This window comes from Botrytis sinoallii (assembly GCF_014898435.1).
Source record: "Botrytis sinoallii strain Bc 23 chromosome Unknown BSIN_009, whole genome shotgun sequence".
Classification (NCBI taxonomy): Eukaryota; Fungi; Ascomycota; class Leotiomycetes; order Helotiales; family Sclerotiniaceae; genus Botrytis; species Botrytis sinoallii.
This window is the reverse complement of record NW_024066036.1, coordinates 1,814,763-1,836,665: the sequence shown is the minus strand read 5'-3', so window position 1 is coordinate 1,836,665 and position 21,903 is coordinate 1,814,763. Positions and strand designations below refer to the sequence as shown.

The window sequence follows — 21,903 nt, the reverse complement described above, 5'->3', positions numbered from 1 at the left end:
TTTATTTTATGTAGAGATTGTATAATACTTTTCTCTATCGAGACTCTCACAATACCATCTCACGTGTATTGATCTATCTACCTTCTCTCCCACCTTCTTCCCACCTTCCCCAGCACCATATCTTATCCTCTCTCGTAATATTCCACTTCAACCCTCTCCACTGCTCTCCACACCTCCCTCCATATCCCACGAAAACACATTCTCCGACCCCCAACTTTTAGCATAGAACAGGGAGTACTGTAAGCATCCCATGCAAAGCCGTAGCTAAAAAAAAAACGAAAGTCAAGAAAGGGGTATCCGACTATCCTCCCACTTCAATACAAAGCGCAGAGGATATCCAACAAAAATTGTAGTGCCTATCAAAAACAGAAAAGACAAAAGTAGCTAAGTACGAGAAAGTAAAAAAGAGAAAAAGGAAAAAAGCCTGCTGGCTAGCAGAATATTGTAGAATATACAAAAACATTACTGGTAAATGTATCCCATCGATATCAATCGAGGCGATGTCTGTTGTGTTGGCGCGAGCCTGATGTTCCCACTTCTTGGACAAAGAAATTCCCCGGCTCCAGAAATGGCCATTTCCTTCCTGCCATAATCTCCTGATGCTCCTCAAGGTTCCAACTGGTTTCCCCATGCCAAGCCTTGTGAAGTTCATCCCTTTCCACCACCCATCCAACCCACCAGACCAAGCCGTTCCTACCCCATCCCATCCCAAACTCAAGAAAATGTAATGAATGTATAGGTAGCATCGTTTTAAAAAAATACAACCCGATAGTGTGATTTGCCCGTGTGAGTGACAAGATTAAAAATTGCTGAAAGGATCCTCTCTAGAGTTTCTTCCATGTCTTTCCGATCTTTCTTCCAACTCATGATGGCCATATTCTTCTTCTCCAGCAGTTCTACTTCCGCTGTACCAATCTTCAATTGCTCTCCCACCAAAACCACCTCGACTAACACCAAAAGATTCTTTGTTTCTATTTCTTCTGCTTCCATCTCTGCTGCGTCGACGCTGCAAACTGATCATATCCATTTCGTCTTGTTCGTCGGGAAAATCATCAAATCTCGTAACACCCAGTGGAGAAATAAAAGCTTCCATCCGCATCGTTCCTACTGCATCGAAGAAGTTATTTACAACAGCTCCTGGGCGTGCACTGGCATCAGAAGTGCGAACAGATGAGCGGCTACTAGGTCCATTGTATCCTGTCACCGAAGAAGGCTGAGAATAAGAACTTTGGTTCTCGGAGGAGCCTGTTGTTCTATCACTCATACCCGCAGTGCTATTGGTAGGTACATGACCAGCACTGAAACCTCTGAAAGAAAGAGGAGGTGGTATATGTGAGCCAGTATTACTACGCTTCCTGCCATGACCACCCATTCCTCTTTCGGAAAAACGGGGTACGAAGGGTGCCTCTGCAGGATCAGAGAGTACCGAGTGTGAATTCGTATGAAATGATTCATTGTCACGAACGCTCGTGTTTGTGTCGGTTTGTTGAGAAGATGAATAATTTGATGCGGGGCCAGTACGATTGAAAGCATTTTTCCCCTTGGCAACCTTGATCGAGTCTCGAATCTTGTGAGTTTTCTGCATACGACCGGGCTTCTGGTAGTCGGGTAATGGGGAAGCTTTTGCAGACAAGGTTTGGGCAGGATGGGGTGTGATAACATCGGGTACAGCCTGTGACGAATGTGCGAGGAATGATAGAGCGGTAAGCCAGACATAGTGTCGTTCTCGTGAAATAGCAGTGAACTTGAGGGCACGTGCTGGTGTAAGGATTAGTATTGAACGATCAAAGACTCCTCCGGATCCCTTTGGTGGTGCATTGTCATCTTTGACATCCAACACGGATTGAATTGTTACTATGAAAGTTAGTATGATTAGAGAACTGAATATTTTTAAACTTACATTTCCTTCCAGTTTTACCCAACAGTGCAGGTCCAGACGTGGGCTGTTTACTGCTCCACATGACAGCACGCTCGTAAGGCGCGAGCCAAACCCATCGTTTGTGACGAGCGCCGTTAGTAGCATTGTCCCCATCTTGATCAGACATTCCGAAGGACTTGCGTCTTCTAACGTATTTGAACATCCACTCTCCAACCATTGTTTGGGCAATAGCATCTACTACAGACGTAGCTTGATTGGCACTTTGGGTATCAGTAATAACCGATGATCCAGCAGTGTTCGTAGTGAACGCGGTGTTTGTGGTCGATAATTGCTGTCTATGCATTCTATAACGACCGCTGCCATTATCCCTGGAAAACCGCGGCGTGGTGATATCGTTATTGGGGAGTGGTGGCAAGCCAGGACTCTCAGGATCTAGAGTTGGTGACATGGGCGGTGATCTGCTTTCAGAACGTCGTGGAGCACGCCTACCCCTTGTGATAGCAGCAGCGGATCGAACTTTCCTAAGACTACCAGCTCTATTAATACTACCGGCTCTTATAGGCTTTGATCCTCGGCCGTGGCTAGGACTTCTATTTCTATTGCCATCGCTGGGTGCGCTAGCAGCATTTCCAGGTCTGCGAGAGCTCGCTCTAGTAGGTATCGGAAATGGGGGTGCAACCTCTTCGGACGCTCCAGAGCTACCGGGTCGGGGACGGTGAGCATTCACACCACTTTGAATAAGAGCTGAACGATGCAATTGAGCTGACTTAGCCATTGAAGTGATCGGTAAAGGATGACCAAGAGTCCGAGCGGCTTTGGCGGACGTCCTAGGCGGCAGTTCCAATATTTCTTCATCGAATTGATCATCTGCTTCATTGTCTAAATTGGAAGGAACCTTGATAGATAAAATATTACGAATTGCCGTCTTTTGTGGAAATGATCTTGGAACTTGTGACATTTTCTCGACTTCCTTCTTTGTTGCGCTTGGAGCGGAAAGTGCGGTTCTGAAGTCATTATCGCTAACATCACCATCATCAAACTCATCAACCTCATCAGAACTTGCACCATCAAAGCCTGCGAAGAGACTGCTGATGCGATGAGGTCTTCTAATCTGTCCTCTGTCCTTTGCCAGAGGCCCATCGTCATTATTGCCTGGATAAGCATCTCGTGTCTCCATTACAGGTGGCGATGATGGGAGCGTTGTTATACTGCGTTGACTGCTTTGGCGACGGGGATTCTTGGGAGGGAGTGTATCTGGAATTGGCGAGTACTGAAGACCATCGGGTTTCAAATCGGGTGATGGAGGGCCAGACGATATGATAGATGGGTGAAGATGAGCTGGAAGATTATTCAAGCGTTGAGCGACCCTGATCTCTTCCGTTTGTACAGCCATCGATCTTGTTGAAATGGGTGCTGAAATTGAAACTTGACAGCCTACATCTTTCGAGAATTGCGGCAACAAAGACTCACGAGGTGTCGCTGGAGCTGAGGAAGGCGGGTGTAATTGAATTAATGGAATGGGTATCTGTGGTGGGATACGTTTTGGGGAAGTTGGTGATGTGTCGCGGGTTTCGGTTTCAGCTTCTGTTTGTGTGGACGTAGATGTCATCTTATTCTCCTCTTTAACAGGCATGAATTGGGAAGGTGGTGGTGGTGCTCGTGTTGGAGAAACTGGTGTTCGTGGGGGGCTGGGTGGTTCGTCCACAGTCTGTGATGCCGCAGATATCATAGGAGAACTCTTAGGAGGCTCAATAACCAAAGGAGGATTTGTATACACACGCTTTCTTCGCTGATTCGCTCCAACCTCCCAGTCTTTACTCGATACCTCAGTTGAAGGCTGTTCCTCAAATTTGTGAGAAATTTCTAGCTCAGGTAGCGCTGTTGGCTCAATAACAGAAACTATCTCAATTACTGGCGAAAGTTTTGGGGATGGTGGAGGAGAGTACTGGATGCCAGTGTCGACGTATTGAAATGTTGGTTTAGGTGCAGCCTCATCATCCTCTGAGATACCTCCTTCTAACCTCTCGAGAACGGTTTGGTTGAGTAATGATTTACCTCTGGTAATGCTTCCAGGTCGTTTCATACTGTCGCCGCTTTGGTTCCTACGGTGAGTGCGGAATAAGATACTTTCACGACTTTGAGTTCGGTGATGCTTTTCTGGAGATGACATGAGACTGTCACGTCCACCGTCATAATCAGTCTCGCTTTCGTCAAGATCCAATTCATCGGCAAGGCTCAGACCATTCCCTTTAGTGACCCCATATCCATTCGGTCCATTGAGCATCGAGAATCGCAAACTGTTGGTTAAACTCATTGTTCGAACACTACCACCATCACTCTCGTTTCCAGTATCTTTATCTTCTGAGTTGGTTCCTTGTGGTTGGTTCTTTGAACGACTGGCTTCATAGGCGGCGACCTCTTCCAAGACTGTCTTGAGTCTGTTTTCAGAAACATGAATCTTTACTTCCAGCTTTCTCCTCTCTTCATCCCAATTGTCCTTGTCGTTTGCCCAAAGATTTTGTACGCGATCCACTTCTTCATCTCGGCTTTTGAGTTTCTTCTGAACGGTCTCCAATCGACGGCGCATCTCTGAAGTAGTTTCGACTGCTTCATCTCGCTCCTTTGCTAATTCAGATAAAGCCGATGAGGTTCCACCTTCTAATAAAGCCAGTTGACGCTTCAAAGAATGGCTTTCCTTTGACGTGTCTGCAAGACGATCTTGTAAAGATTCATGTTCTCCTCGAGTATCATGAAGTGCTTCTTCCAAGCTCTCAATCGTTCTGATTTTCTCTTCCTGGTCCCTACGTAAGGTTAAAATTTCAGCAACCAAATTAGCGTGTAAAGTTGGTGTAAATCGTCTTGGGTCGAGAATAGAAATCCTGTTTATCCTATCAGTATTCAACTTAGCACGGAAGATCATTTTGCTTCTTACGTTTCATCATTGGTTACGTCAAGAGAACAACTCATACGCTTCTCTCCTTGAGGTAGCGGTGGTGGCGAGGATGATGGTCCTGGAGATACCGATTTTTGTCTCGAAGAACGTCTTGAGCGGTTTGATCGATTTGAGCGAATGGATGGCGCTGGTGTCCTGTAAGGTGTATCTGTTGGAGGAGGGAGGTGATATTGAGCTGATACCGCAAACTCATCCTCAGTTTCCCATCCATTGTCCCTCATCATGATTGACGATGCGTTTGTCTATTCTTGGGAAGGAGAAAAGAACAAGATTTCGATCAAACTTGGACATCCATGAACCACCTTTGAATCTAGTGAATTACTGCATTAAGAAAACTGATTCTTTTTCAATGGCGTGTTTTCCAATATTCACTTGACTTAATCAAAGCTCGGGTAATCCTTGGGTATATTCACAAGATGCTATAAGCTTTGTATGGAGTATGGGGAAACTTGAGATCCTTGTGGGGATAATTGAGATAGTTTCGAGACGCGTAGTTTTCAAATTGTAAGGGGGTCGCTTTGATAAAATATAATCAATTAGACGTGAAGTTTGACCAGGTCCAGGATACCTTGTTTCGAGGCTATATGAAGCTTTAAATGGGACGATTCTTGAGAACTGCTCTAAATGTGCCCGAACTCAGCTTGCTTAAGTGAATACCCTTATGAAATGGAAAAAAAGCAAAGAAAAGTGTAATTGTTTCCAAATAATGATACTAAATTGAAAACGACCCATTAGTATGGATTGGAAGATAAAGTTGACCCAACGAATAAATCTTCTAACTCCCATATACCAAATGGACAAATCCTCGGCGCATACCTTTTTAAGACATCGATCAACATGCGTGTATATATCTGTTGCAATATGTTGATCAGGCAGTCATTCCATAACAGTTGGTTCCGTCCCGTAGTTTCCTTGCTTCACTGCTTATGACAGAATTTTTATGACTAGTAGTTCATGTCGAATATACTTCAGCCTCAAATGTTTGAGGTACGCCAGGTTTTTGGGCTTGAGACAAAAAAAGGTGAGAGTAATGAGGGGCGACGTTGAATTTCTGGGTGACTCTGGAGTTCCGTTGCTGGAGAAAGACATCAATTAGCATTGCTTCATGGCAATCGCATGTTTTCCAAACTACCACTGCATCTTCTCAGACATCTTGTTTCGAGAGCTCGGATTGGTAGTATGGCTGCGGGATGGTACAAAGGTACGAGAAGTACTCACCGTATATCTGGTTGCGCGACGTCAAAAGGAAATATGTAACGATGATGGAAAATCTTCTGCTTCTACCTTTCAGGTTGTGTTCTTTTCCTCCAGTCCAATTGGAGTTGTCCCACTCTGAAACCAGGCAAATACACGAGAGTCGGAGCAATAGAAACCTAACGATACTGCCGCATCGGTTTGAATCGAATCTCAAATATTGTATATACAAGCAAGAAGGAAAGTAAAGGAAGTGAAGATCCACGAGATTCAAGAACACACGGACTATACCCTACGCTTCAGTTATGGATATGGATATGGATATGGACATGCCATGTGGATATTCATTCCATGGGTAGCAGCAGTCGTCAAGGCACATACTTTCGTGGAAGTTTCGGAGCTCCATAGGCAAGAAAGTTAACCCAGGGCCAATCTGAAGGGACCCTTCAACTCGACTGAGGTTAATGGTCTTGACTCTTGCGTCCCCTGATTGACTGACTAGCTAGGATTGGTTCTTGAAAGGTTTGATGGGATCAAAGTATCATGCAAGGATTTCGATATAAAACTGCAAGTCAAGATGAGAAGCTGGATCAGACTATGGATTGATATGGTTTAGTAGAATATGCATGGGATAGTGGCGGGGATTTCATATTGAGGAAATTGAAGTGGATACTTTGGTGAGGCGTCCAGTCAGGGGCTTGAACATCATTTGCACGGAATTTTAATCGTTACAACCAATTGGAAATTATAGATGCCATGTTCTTGGTCTCTTTCTTTTGCTGCATTTCCTTTCTCTTTTCTTTTCTTTTTCCGGGCAGAACTGCAGAAAAGATTATTTAAACGGAGGTGTAATAGAACCCGGGTTCAAATGATACGCCTTCTCGAGTGTGAACTTGCCCTTGCCCTGAGAAAATGCAAGATCTGTCTGTGTGGTGGGAGAGAATACGGAGCATATCTTGCGACTACGTCTAGTCTCCCGTCTTCCGTTCACGTTTCCATAATGTCAAGAGCATCTAGAACCCAGTACTAGCTAGACGGTTGGCTTGAACGAGTATAAGATTCCCATGTTATTACCTATTTAAAGGCATCTCATATTTATCTGGCTATGATTTGCCACTGGGTGTTGGGTACAGACAGTAATCGATATACCGGTACGGAGACTGAGTACTCGCTGCGTCGCTTTGATGCTTTGATCACCATCTCGTCTGTCCAGAGGTAGGTAATTAACGACTCCATTCTGATTTCCACTTAAAAGTTGTATTATTTATTTTTATTTCAAGCTTGGTGAGCATCGGGGATCTGTCACTGGGTATGTCATATCACGAAAAGAGATGGGCAAAAACTCTAAGGAAATTGCGATACGAATTGGTGGTAGTTACGATACACATCACCTAGGAGTTCATGACATTTCTACCGAGTACTCCAAAGTGAAATTCACACCATCTCGAATACAAAGGGAAGAATCTTGGAAGATACTCGGCTTCACAATTCAAGAACAATACGAACTGGAAGTCAATTGATGAGGGTACCAAACTCATCAAGCTGCAAATCTTTCAATACTTCATCCATTGGTTGATGATCAATAAGAATAATCCCATACCTGGCAAATTCATATCTACCGTCTCACCAACGCAAGCCAATTATCATGTATACAACCCTCAGAGTCACAACCTTTACAGGCTTTCGGAGACCATCCGTCGACAAGGTTCACTGAGAGTATTGTTCGAGTACAAATCTCATCGTAAGCTCAATATCCATCCCATTGGTTGAGTTGGCAATTTCCAACCGTTGGACTTCCAGCCAGGATTCTGTAAATCTACCAGTCAATCGTCTCTTTACCACTCTGCCACTCTGTCCATGCCGGTACTCATACATTGTCTCTCCCTTTAACTCGTCCATCGAATACATTTAATGTATCTCATATGTACAGTGTAAGTGTAGCATCAACATTTACAAGCTAAAAAAATAACCTAACCTTACCAGTACATCAAAAGTTCTTCAACCCAATATCACATACCAAAGACATGTTGGGAGTGAAAACCCGGTTAATATGCTGATCACAATTATAACTTACCAAGCCCAGCATCATAAAAGCAAATGGTCTTCACATAAAATTGTCTCTCCAGTCTAATACGAATAGGTCTTGGTTTAGTACGGAGTTATACCTTTCATCTCTAGTGGCCCGTCCCGGATAGTTTAGAATTGCTCTAAAGGTAGTTTATTCGCTACCAAAGCATCAAAAGTTTCGCATCTAACGGATAAGACTCGGAGACTTCCACTCTCCATGGACCCGTGCTTGCCAGAACGTATGCAACTCCGCTGCTAAGAAAACCAGCTTAGTCCTCATGTAGTTTATCATCTTGTGGTATGTGCATTTAGCTTCGGAGTTGTGTACTTTTTGGCGACACAGGTATGATATAATGAACCATGACGGGCCCGAGACTTGAGAATTCGAAATTCTAGCTCTCCTGTCTTTCTTGACAATGAACTTTACGACTACATACATACATACAAGCTCCAGGGTAATAATTACTCGGTTCAAATAACAAACTCGTGGGGCATCGGGATTCCCGAGGGTGACCGGCTATCTCCCTTTCAATCCCCTATCGTCATTTCATCAGACCCGGGCAGTTGGATCGCATCAATATATCTAACCAAGTTTTTCGCAAGCTACTCCGTATATTTCGAAGACAAAGACAATAGGTGGAGTCATGAATCTCGATAGATGACCGCCAACCTCAATAATTTCGATTCGAGAAGCCTGAAGAGCTCGAGACTTGTCTACATCTCTCTTAGTCCCCTAGGTTAATAATACTCCGTACATGTCTTTCCTTCTAACATCCACCTAGTAACGGTGTTACCAAACTTTTCCAAGTGAGGTTGAATTGTTCCATCTACGGAGTAAACAAAATTAGATTTGATTATACCCTTAGGAGATAATTTAAGGAAATAATTTACTGAGCCCTAGGCACAGGCTCGGGATATGCATCTTGGAAGTACCTACGTATTCCACGTCACACTTCCATCACTGCATGCAGCACAGAGCACGACAGGCACAAGAAAATCTTTTTCCCCGGCCGTGCAACTTTAGGTACTGCATAGTGATGGTGTGATATGTTGGGCATCACATCCTGTAGGTATGCTTAAAACATGCGATTCCCCGGGGTGCATTAAGAGTGGAGTGCAGAGTGTTGGTATATCGATTGATGGCAATCTCGAGGTGGGCATTGCAGCCATGGTTTGTATGGTATCTGGACAAATAAGAAGCTTGAGATTAGGAAAACATAAACATGAAACACACCTTGGTGTTCTTGAATAGCTCTTGGATGGTTTAAGCACCAACAATTTGGAACTTTGTTCATCTCTTTTATAACTAACATTTAGCACTAAAGTCTAGGACAAGGTTTCATGAAATCCCTACGATGTAGATTGACATGATGAACTCTATAATTTCTAACAATACCATCCATGATCCATCCATGTGACAACTGCCAAGGCACGTGCAAGGTTCTTGCTTACTTGCTATCAATGATCGTTATCAAAACTTCTCAAGATGTATATCACACATACCAGATTTTCCACATGCATTACTGTGCACCGACAATGCAATCTTATGCTTGAAACTTATCCTCCTTTCATTCGCTACCCGTACGAACCAATGGACATACAACACGGATGATGGATCTCAATTGCTTCTGTCGCGCTTTCTTTTCATCTAGCCTCCTAGCTTCACGAATTCGAATTGGTCCTTGGCTTGAGGTACAGAGATCTTGATTTTTGTCTTCTTGCCCCAATAATCGATCGACACGAGGGAAGGATCCGAGAAGGGATTACTGAGTGGTTGGTTAAGGATCCCTTTTCTTCTTTCTTGAGTTTCCTGGCCTCGGGAGAAAATTCCCGAGCATGAAAGAATGGATGAAACATCAGGAAGAATGTCTTTCATCCACCAAATCACCTCGTTCCATTCTCCTGGCCTCTGCATCCAGACTTCGTCCATTTGAATATCGCCAAAACTGCCGGGTGATTTGAATAGCGTTACAAGGACACGCATTCATATATTGGTACATGTCTTCATCTTGTATCACTTTCCTCAATGTCCATTACCTCCATGGATAGATCTTCAAGGACTTTCTTCAATAAATCGTTCAAATTATCAGAAACAAGACAGACCATATAATACAACCTCGGAATCTCTTGCCTTCTCTCATCAAAAGCGACTTACCATAGCAGGGAACCATTTCTTCCTCCCTTGCCTTCGTTATATGTGTACACCAACCAGCGGGTCCTCCGAAATTGAGGATAACCGTTTGAGTAACCGTGTCCGTGCAGCACGATAACTCCCAACTCCCGTTCGTTCGCCCCATGCAAATGCATATTTCTCCACCTCGGCATTAGGGGAAAGCGGTTGCCATGCAATACATCCACCAATACCTTTTTTGGCATCCACACTATTATTTTGTACCTGCTGCATTGTACTGTATCTGTATGTTTTTGTCCTGAAGAATTCTGTGGTAGTATCTACAGTTGAAAGATATTAAGAGGGAAGTTCCTCCGAACGAGAATGAATTACTTTTTTTACCCTCAATATAGCACTTTCCGACCAACCGCCTCCGAAAGACTATTAGTATTTAGATTAAAGTACCCTAGTTCTTCGAGCCTCAATTCGAGGATTCAACGTCACATTCACCACCATTGTCTCGCTCGGAGATTTCTTGCGGGTTGAGGGTAAGTCCGTGGGTGAATTTGTCGAGGGAAACACCTAGGTACTTGTCCAATACAACGACCATACCAGACTATACATTTTTACGGAGTATTCAGTAAGCCACGTACTGGTATGAGCTCAAGAGAAATCATAGGTAGAGGTTTTGGAAGCACAAAAGTTAAATTCTAGGATACAAAATTGACAAGTTACGGAGTACATTGAAGGATACCCGGTGGTACAAATGAGTTGGTTGAAGTGAATGAACTGGATACTCAGATGCATGTACTGAAAAGTATCTCGTCACTGTCACACATACACATCAGCATGTGCCAGCTGTTCATCAGATTCCACCAAACATCGTTGAGTTTTGTAGACGAAGTTATCAGAATTTTGGAACGCAGGGTCGAGACCTGATACCCTTGAATCTTTGGATCTGTAAACCTCGTTTACGTAGTCCTACTTCACAAAGGCAAATAAATTGTCTTGCAAATTACAATAGCTACTAAGCTCCTCTCATTACCACAGTCTAGGTGTTCAATCAAACTTTCAGGTCTCGAAGGCCCTCCAATCATTTCCTCCGAGGTCAATTTGCCTCCGTTCTCCTCTCCACGTCGATAGTCCTGGAACTCCTTCATTTCCCTCAATTGCCACTGCTACACCCCATGCAGTTTTCCAGCTCAAGCACGATCTCTCATCGCTGCAAAACTACCTGTCTTCGAGCCAACCTCCCAACTTGCAATCCCTGATCCACCTTGAAGAAATTCCCCCTTCATCTTCCTGCCTTCCCTTCTTAACTCAGATGCTCAAGTGAGTCTTATAATTACACATACAATAATTCCATTCATCCCGTGTTCACAGAAATTAGGTTTACAAATCCTCAATTCTTTCTCCCTTCATTAAGCTCAAGGGGCAGTTACAATGTATTTTATTGAGATTTGTTAGATATGCCTACACCTTCTAGTGCCCATGCTGTTGTGGCCTTTGTCTTTCATGATAATAATATGCATAACAGATCGATCTTATGTCTCTAATAACAACCTGCCTTCTGTCTTGCAGTATATATTAAATTGGATGAGAGGAATGAATAACAGTACCTTCTTATCCCACCAGAGTTGCGTGAATCTTGGACCGGTACAGAAGTATATGATCCGAGGAGATATGAAGTGGATTTTATAGTAGTCTGTCTCCCCAATTTTATATGTCATTCTTCAGATTCCTAGTTCTCCATCTCCGCAACCAGAGCATGCAGAATTATCACATATTGACTCCAGATTTCCATTCATGAAAACTCCATTGTATATCTCCCGCATGTTATAGAAGAACATATAAAATAGCATAATGAGATAGCGAAATAACCCCACACCCCGTTACATTACATTGTACCTACCCCACCTCCCAGTAACACTCCATGAATCAGAAGCTAAGGTACCCCGGAAACTCCTAAGCTCTATTGGCTTTATGCAAGATAATACTTGTTTGCAGCGCGTCATGCTTTGTGAATAATCGGATCGTTGTTTTGAAAAAAATTGAAAAATGATATCTGTTCCGGTTTGGCGAATTAGGTTTGAAAAGAAAGAGAGATGAAATGATTGCTTTTGATATGATTGAGGTCTTGAATATGAGGAGATAATAAAGTTATTGATTTTCTCATTCGATGTAGAGTTTTTAGTGATGAATTTGATGGATGGTATGAATACTGTTATGAACTGAGCGATATGGATGGGAAGGGAATGAGAAGCGGGAGTTGGAATAGAGATGGAAATGAGATGGACAAAAGCTCGAGGAATTGAATTTGAGAATGAAAATGAAAGTAGAGTGGCATATGGAGTTTTTGGGGGTTTGAATGCGATGGTGAGGTGCTTAGGGAGATGATGGGTTCGGGAGGTGGTCAGGGACATGATGGATTGGGGAGGTGGAACGGAGAGGTGGAACGGAGAGGTGGTGTGGATGGTGGAAATAGTAAGAATTTGAAAATGGGAGAAGAGGAGAAAAAACTTGAATTTGAAAATGACATATCTACTCGATCTACCAAACAAAAAAGAGAAAAGAGAGAGAAAACAGAGAAGGAAAATGTATCAATAGGCAGAAAGTAGAGAAGAGGGATAATCGAAAAGGTTGTATATCATTATCAGCATTCTGCATACATCATGTAATATTAGCATTACTTTCCCTAACCTACATCCACTCTTTCAATAACTCACCCCCTCATCTCCAGATCGCCACGTCCTCTTTTCCAAACCTTCACATCTAGCTTTATATGCTCATCCTCATCTAGCTCCAGCTTTAGTTCTAATACCATTCTCGCCTCTTCAATTTCATTCTCCTTCACATACTCACCTCACCTCAACCAATCACCCTCTACAATATATCCATCTCATCTACCCATCTCATCTACCCATCTCATCTACCCATCTCATCTACCCATCTCTACAACCCCCCTCTCTGAAGTTCCCAAACGAAATCGCAGATGCGGCGGGTATTACTCATTTTCCGCGCGACGGTTTTGGAATTCGGTATGTACACTGCTGATATTAGATATTGAAGGCGGTGATGAGTATCTGACGGGGCATTTTTGAACAGGGTATGTGGTTAAAGACGTGTGAATGAAAGATTAAAGAGATTTGAGAGCTATAGGACGGAAGGGATAGGGAGGGTATACATATCATAATCATGATCATCGAAAAACTCAAAGAAATCTTAATAAAAAAAAGTTATAGATAAATAGAAATATAAAGAAAAGTATATGAATCTTATTCTTAATCTTAATCTTAATTTTTTATATTTAATTTTTAATATTTACTTCCACATACCTCTCTCATCTATTCCCAACATATCACAACATACCAAAACAAAACAATAACTAACAATTACATCAAATTATCCTTCTACCATAAGCATATCCTCTCCATCCCAATCTCATCTCATTCCTGGTATTGGTACCCATCCATCCGTCCACCCCCTCAATCCTCTCAATCATCTCCATCTCTTTATGCATGTACCCCCTCAATCCCCTCGCCTATCTATTCCTCTCAAGCTCAAATTCTCAGCCCAATTATCCCATTCATCTTCCCATCTCAAGCTTCCCATCTCAAGCATCCCATCTCTCGCTTCCCATCTCCTTTCCCGCCTCTCCTTTCCCGCCTCTCCATTCCCACCCCTCCTCGCCCAACCCAGCACATCCTACCTAGGTACTTATAACTTCCCAGTCATCAACATTCCATCTCCCATCTCCTCTCATCTCCCCTCATCTCCCCTCTCTAACACCAAACCTAAACCTAAACCCCAGCGGAAACAATATAATATAATATAATATAATATAATACATCCCCACGCCCAAAACACAGATTTACACACACACATATCCATAACAAATATCCAGATAAATAGGGTCTAAATAAATAACAAACATCCCACAAAATTTGATATAAGAACCAACTATCCTAGAAATCAAAATATCGTAGAGCTTTCTACTTTTCGAATGTAAAAAGAATACTTCATCTCAACCTCACTCTCAATCTCACTCTCAATCTCACTCTCAATCTCATACGCATCCTCAAACCCTCACTCTCAGTCACTCACTCTCACCCACAAAAACACACAACAAATAAAAGCAATAACAACACCGATGATAATCACCCTTTTCAATTCATATCATTTCACATCTATAAATATGTATGTATGTATGCAATTGAGCGCAGCTCAACCCAGCTCATCCACACCGATCCACCCCCCCCCCCATTCATTCATATCCACTCCATCAAATTCCTCATCTCCATTCTCCCATCTATCCTACTGAGATCTCTCTCCCTCCCTTCCACTCTCCCAATCAACCCTCCCACTCCCACTCAAACTTCCATCCCTCCATATTAAATCTCCTCTCCCAAAAGCTAAACACAAGAAGCATAGGCACCACACACATACACTATTTCGGGAAAAAGTAAAGAGCAAGAAACCAAAAAAAAACCGAGAGGTATCCATCCATTTTCATCATAATGTCATCATATCTCTCCCTTTCATAGCATGAAATCCCAATTCATATCATATCCATTGAGGGCGAAATTCGCAAGCCCAACAAATCATCAGAGCATCCCTTCTCCCATCACCATCATCATGACCTCCATCCATATTCCTCGTCCTCTCATCACCCCACCCCGTAAGAAATCCATTCCTCCATCCCGAGCCCTCATCCAGTCCATTCAACCAAATCCAAATATTCGCAAAAGTATTATTATTTCGTATTGTTGTTATTTTGTTTTGTTCCTGTTATTGTAACGGGGGGTATTCTAAGTAATTCGCTAACACATCGCTCGCAACACCCGCCCAATCCTTTGATTTACTTAAAAAGTTTCTGATTCTCCACTATGATTGCTGGCAATACTACCAAATGTATCTATGAATTAATTAGCATATAAAACCCAAATAACATCGGATTGTAACACATACTTCTCTTAACATTTCTTCTAATAACCGTCTCATCCCTACTCAATTCCCCACTCTTACTAGTCACACTCATACTTCTTGGACCAGTAGGTTTTCTCGTTGGAACACCCAAAGCACCGCTCAATCTTCTAGAAGCAGATTGAGGATTGGCATCCCCATTATCGTCTTGCAAATGTTCATTACTCAAAGGGCTTGGCTTTGCAGATTTGTTGCGAATGTTGAGTGGTTTCTCAGGCACTATTGGTTCCTTGGGAGGTCTGGCAGGAGCTTGACCTGAAGCAGAACGATCTGAATATCCACCATCGGAAATGGGTGAGAGTCTTCCTTCGGTGTTAGTTGTTGCTTGACTATAACGATGGTTTGCATTAGGTGGTAAACGATTGATGCTAGTTGATGAGCCCCAATTGATGGACGAAGGGGACATTGGTGGAGGTTGATCAAAGTTTTGAGCTTGTGATTCGAGATGAGTTTGGTAACGGTGGGTTGGACCTTGACGAGGTTGTGGATGTTGAAGGTTCAAAGAATTTCGATGAGCTTTATATTTTGGATCTTCGACACCTGGCAAGACACCAGGTAGAAGACTGAGAGGAATCTCCTCATTCAAAAATTGCTGATGAAGTTGTTCTGAAGAAAAGCCAGAGTGTAATTTATCATCAGATCTAGCGAGTGATCTAACAGATCTGGGGGTGGCAGGTGATTCAACACGTGTAGGCTCAATGAACTTATCATGATCATAATCTCGCTCTCGATCTTGATCAGTTTGTTCTTGTTCGGTTTGATATGTGCCAAGTCCGGAATCCGATCTTGATGGAGGTGAATTGTAATGTTCAGGCTCCTTGCTACCACTCTTACGACCACTATTTCGGAAACCCTTAAACACAGTTGATGCGGTAGTCTCAGACCATCGAGATACCTTAGGAATCCAACCAGAAGAACTACTTGACTTGTGTTTCTTGTTCTTATCCGTCTCAGTCCGAGGAGTATTGTCGTTGCTCAAAGAGCCAGATGCCTTGTATTGTTGAGGGGGTGTGTCCAATGGTAGAGACTCTCCACGTTCACGGAAAGTCTCACGAGTAGGTGTGAGAACATCTGCATCATTCTCGAATTGGTTGTTAAGAATTTCCTGCTCGTGTGGACTGAGCTCATCCTCATCTTCATCCTCCTCATCATCTTCAGGTACTGTACTAATTCGATGATCCGAAAATTTACGTCCATCAAACCCTCGGTTTGTGTTGCGAGATTGGGAGGGTTGAATGGAAAGGGGTCCAGATTGACTTCCATGGCTTGCAGTGGAAGTACCGGCATTGCCCTCAGGTACATAGCCACGATCTTGTTCAGAGCGTCCTTCGGGGAAATCATCATAATCCAAAGTACCATTCTGAAGACCTTGAGCAACCTTGAGACCTTCAACATCCCCAAGTAATTGAACAAGCATATCTTCAATCTTCCCAAGATCATTTGTACTTCTCTTGCTTAGACCTTTCAAAGCTCGGCGGAACACATTTCTTCGCTTCGTAGGGAGATCTTCATACAGCTCGGCGGATCTGATTGAGCGAGGTGCACTTTGTGGTAGAGGTCGTGGCCCATTGATGACTTTTTGAACCGACTTTTCGGTGTTACCTTGTACTTCCGTGATAATGACATCTTCAGTATCGGCAAGCAATCTCTTCATATCCTCAAAAGAATTTCTCATCTCAGCAGCAGCTCGAACAAGAGTGACAAGAATTTCTGTATCGCGTGCGCTACGTTGAGCATCACGAACAGTGAGATGATCCATCAAAGCAACGATATCCTTGGATTGGATGCGATCAATACCGTTGCCAGTTGAACTATCATATAATGGAGATCCCATTCCTTGCGACATACCACTGAGATGTCGAGAGTGACCAGGATGGAATTGGTCACCGCTCAATGCATCTGTTGCATTTCCGAGTTCATGATCCATGAAGTCCACTCCCTTTCCTTTATTGACATGTTGTTCTGGAGTCTGACCGCCCGCAGAACGAGCATTGGGAGCTGATGAGATGTATCCCTCATCCTTGTGTAAGCCGTTTGGACTACCAGCATAGAGCTTCTCATTGTATGCTCGATTAGCATTTTGGAAACCCGCTTGATTCAAAAGTTCTCGATCAAGGCCGGTACCATTACCAAGAGCAGCAATTGGACTCGTATCTTCATATGGATTTGTAATGAGGGTATCACGCTTTCTTTCTCCAGAAGTTCTTCCCCACTCATCCTCATGCTCACCACTGACCTCTCTGCTGTGGCCAGCCAAAGCAGCAGAAACTCCTGCGCCAGTAGCGGCATCAATCAATGCAGCTTCTGCTTCATGAAGAGCAGATGCAGAGTCAGAGCTCTGTGTTCGCTTAGCTTGTGGTGGAGTAACTTGATTCGGCCAGTGATCACGACTTCCTTGTTGTGTACCGCCAATTGGCCCTTGAATGATGGATGGGTTTGTTGTAACTTCTGATGCATCATCGCCATAACCAATCTCAGGCATTGGGTCATGCATATCTGGAAGACCACTTGCAGACATCTTAGGTTGATCAGTCATTTGGCTGATCTCGCTAAGGTTGTCAATACTGTGGCGAGGAGAAGAAAGTTTCTGGCCATCTGATGTACGATCCTTGAAAGACTTCTGTAATGGCGCTCCAGTGTCTTCTTTGCGTTCCTCATACTTGAGATTATCTGCATCATTATTGTTGCTCATTCGTTCACGGGCCTTGGCCAATAGTGCTGCAGCTGCAGCTCCCAGCGCGCCAGCTCCAAGCTTCTCCTTGGTATTTGACTTGGACATCTCAACCTTTCTTCCATTCTCATCGATATCGTACTCCTTATCATACTTCGTAGGGCTCTGTGACTTGGCGGGGCTGTCGCCACGGCTTGTAAAGTTTCTTTCAGAATCATCGTCGAAAGAATCGTATGAAGCCTTGCGATTAACTTGGCTACTGCTTCCGGGGTATGAGTTAGTAGCGGTGGTGACTTCAGAAGCATTAACCAATGAAGCCACATGCGATTCGACTCCGATAGGTGTATTGACGAAATTTGGTTTCCCACCAACACCTTGAATATTCTGACCAGTTGAGACATCTCGAGTATCAAAGCTATCGTCGGTAAAGTTGGTCAATCGCTTGTTTTCAAGGCTCAATTCCGAGTCAAAATCGCGATTTCGGTCATTCTCCTGATGCTGTTCTTCCCAGTATTGAACATCCCCATCTTGGGTAAGCTCTGAATCGGACAGTCCACCGGTTCGAACTTCCGAAAAGTCATGACGATTGTGAATATTATCAGAGGACTCAAGTGACTTCATGGACTGGTTGTGCTGAGCAGTCTTTGCCAATGAGGAGTATGACGCGGTGCTCTGAGTCAATCTGGAGTCTCGCTGATCTTGAAGTGGCCCGTCTTCGTTTTCGGTATAGCCTGAGACACTCTGGATTGGACTCAGACCACGTCTTTCATGGCCGTAAGGAACGTATCTGAGTGGAGGAGGTACTTCCTGGGTGTTTTGGTAATAAGGATGTTGTGGCTCGGCCTCAAGAAGTTCTGAATCTTCATCGTCGGGGGTATCTTGTTCATTGTGATGATGAATTGCTGCCAAACCAGCACCAGCGGCAGCACCAGCAAGACCAGCTTTAACTGTATTGGAGTGACCTCCGTTGTGTTCCTCTGAAACCATTGAATCGTCGAGATCGGGATCGTAGAATTCCCGCATGGGTACTTTTCTTCCATTTTCATCCAATTCATATTCCTGTTCACGTAGCTGCTGTTCGCTGTTTTGACTGTGAAGACTGAGATTTCCACGAGAAAAGTTGGAATGCTGAGTACCCAAGCCGTGCTGCAGATTGACCGGTGTTCGATTTGGTGTTCGAGAAGCTGGCGAAGTGACGTCTTTTCGGGCAGTGACCTCTTGAACAGGCGTCACACGCTGTGAGCTAGCGGAGTGAGGTCTTTCAGACTCGGCTGATAAGATCGAGGTTCTGGTAATATCGGAGGCATTGATCGCGCTCATTAGTGGCATAGGAGGCGCCAGACTAAGACTATCTCTCTCTTCTGTAGGTGAAAGCTCACCCCCTAAGCTGTTGCCACGACTGTGATTTTTTCTCCTGCGTCGTCGTTCTTTCTTTTCATCCATCACCGATTCTTGTGATTGATGTTTCTGTAGAGCAGCTGCTGTCAAGGCACCAACCCCGGCGCCTAACGCAGCGGTTTCGAGACCTCGACTCTTCTTCTTTTTCACCTTTTCATTATGCACAACAGTTTCTTCCGATTCGCCTCGGTCGAAACTTCGTGGTGAGTCCGAATCCCTCACCTGGTCTCTTCGACTCTTCCCCGAAATCACCTCTCCATCATTAAGTGTCACCTTTGGCCCTCCTGATATGCTGGATATACCACTTCCGACGGAACTTCGACGCTCTGTACGCTTACTTGACTCTCTCTTCAATGCTGATAATTCGGGTAAGATCAGACGACGGATGGCATCTTCAACAGTCTCCAGCAACTTGGGATTGTTGATGGAAGAATTTTTGGAAGCTCCAGATCGAACGGAAAGTCTGTCAGAATTGCGACTGATTTGGGAATCTAGAAGACCCGAATCGGCGCCGGACATTAAAGATTCTTCGGCTTGGCTTCGACTTGATCTTCTTCGTGGTGACTTGATCCCTTCTGTAAGCTTCTCACCACTAACACTTCGACTTCGACTTCTTCGTTGTTTTCTTCGGTGTTCTGATCTATCACCTCGAACCTTTGACATGGCTTTTTGTGCCACAATTCGTTCTCTACTAAGACTTCGGCTTCTTCGACGCGATGGCGTTCTTGATTTCTCCGATACAGCACTAGGAGCCAGGCCGCTAGCCGCTTCAGCAACCAAAGGTTCGTCTCTTGTCAAACTTCGGCTACGTCTTCGCTCGGGAGATCTGGTATGTCCATCGAGGAAACTATCGGCAGGCATTGATGATATTTCTGAAGCATTATACAAAACACTCTTCGATCCTAACTCTGTGGGTATCAGCGGACTTCCATGTCTCATTATCTCAACTTCGATCGGTCTCCCACCACTCCTGGAAGTGACGTTGGATTCTTCAGTCATAGATCTAAAGGAGCTCATGCTGGCTTCGTCTTCTGGCGCAGATTTGTGATTTTCCTTGTTGACGTCCGATAAGGAGATGCGCTGGGTATATGATGGCCTTCGAGAACCTTTTCTGGATTCCGTAATCTGAATGTGGTCGTGAGCTGACTTGCTTCGGTGTTTCGATGATGGTGTAACTTTGACACGAACCGATGGCCTTCGACTTCTATCTTCTTTCCCACCTTCAAAATACTCAATCAACAATGAAGTTTGAGACTTGTTGTTTGATAAACTACTTAAACTATCGTGCTTCTTCTTCTTTCGGGTAGCGATGGTGACTGGAGCACCGTCATCAGGTATTGTGTATGCACTCTTCTCCGTTACTCTTGACCCAAGTTCCGTCGTCTCGTTTTCGTTCTCGGCGTCACTATCCGCAGTACTTGTTTCCGTTGGCGCAGGTAGAGGGGGAGCTCTTGATTTCCTCGATTCGACACCCATTATGATAACTCCTCACAATTCGAATAGACGAACGGAGGGATGCATCAGCGGTAAGTATGGAATGGGGGGTATCGAGTGGTTTGTGTAATGTACAAGAAATGCCGGTAAGAAAATTGGAGAAAAAAAGATGAATCGAGTTATCCTTTCGAATGCTGGTAACGAATGCTTGGTCCTCAGCCCCCAAGGATGCAGCTGAGGCTTTTCCCTTTTGCAGTTGTGACCCGAATTAAGAGGTAAAAAGAAGGGGGGAAAAAGAGAGAATGCGAAGATTGAAGCGCCCAAGAAACCAATAAACCCTCTGCGGGATATTATTGAGGCACCGAGGAGGATAATTAAGAGTTGATTTGAAGCTCTATTATTATGGAGATAATTGGGGGTTGATCTTTTCGAAATAGGCTGGATGGAAGGGAAGTTGTGCGTTGGCGATTTTTGTTTATGCAGCTTGGATTGTTTGATACGTTCTGATCCAATGAAAAATTAGTTGTCAGCGATTAAATTTGGGTATGAAGGATTTCTCTTAACCAATTGAAAGTTGAAGCTGTCACAGTCGTACTCTGGACTTTTGATGATTGATCAATTCTATCGGGATGTTTACCATGAATTGATGGGATGGATAGATGGTAGTTGTGTATGGTACAAGCTGAAGACAGATAGATTGGTAGGTATCTTCGGAAGACCAGGCCAAGGTAGGTCGTAGGTATCCTGGGATGGTTCAAATATAAGGCCAAGGGGAGAGATGTGTTTGAGATATTTTGATTGCGATTGCGATTGCGATTGCGATTGTGATTGTGATTGTGATTGTGATTGTGATTGCGAATGCGACCGAGTACGTATTGGAATTCGAGGAGTGAGGAAGAAGGGATTCCGAGGTCGAAAGTGATGGGTAGGTAAGGTGTAAGGGAAAGAGAGGCAGGAAGGGAAGGGTTACAAGAGTTACAAGAGGTACCCAAGTTTACGAGTCCATGATGATTTTTTATTCCTCCTAGGTTACCGCCTTTCTCTTCTCTCTATCGAAGGGGTACCTAGGTATATATCGAAGCTACGACCTGGAACGTATTTTTCTTGATAGAGCTTTGACATTTCTTACTAGAAGTTTGTAGTAATTCGATGAATAAATACAATTAATTGGGTAGGTATGGATCCCCGTGAATAGCCACAATACAATCACAATC

At 43.8% G+C, this 21,903-nt stretch overlaps 2 protein-coding genes across 2 annotated transcripts; both read right to left on the bottom strand.

The window, feature by feature from the left end:
- Positions 1 to 799: 799 nt before the first annotated feature.
- EAF02_006073 (uncharacterized protein) lies at positions 800 to 5,056 on the bottom strand (the record flags this gene model as incomplete). The annotated part of the gene is made up of 3 exons (XM_038902121.1): positions 800 to 1,854; positions 1,901 to 4,758; positions 4,812 to 5,056. The coding sequence occupies 3 exons, from the start codon at positions 5,054 to 5,056 to the stop codon at positions 800 to 802; spliced, it is 4,158 nt and encodes a 1,385-aa protein (XP_038758338.1).
- Positions 5,057 to 15,065: 10,009 nt separating this feature from the next.
- Positions 15,066 to 20,731, bottom strand: EAF02_006072 (uncharacterized protein; the record flags this gene model as incomplete). The annotated part of the gene is made up of 2 exons (XM_038902120.1): positions 15,066 to 15,118; positions 15,172 to 20,731. 2 exons carry the CDS (start codon positions 20,729 to 20,731, stop codon positions 15,066 to 15,068), a joined length of 5,613 nt encoding a protein of 1,870 aa, XP_038758337.1.
- Positions 20,732 to 21,903: the final 1,172 nt, after the last annotated feature.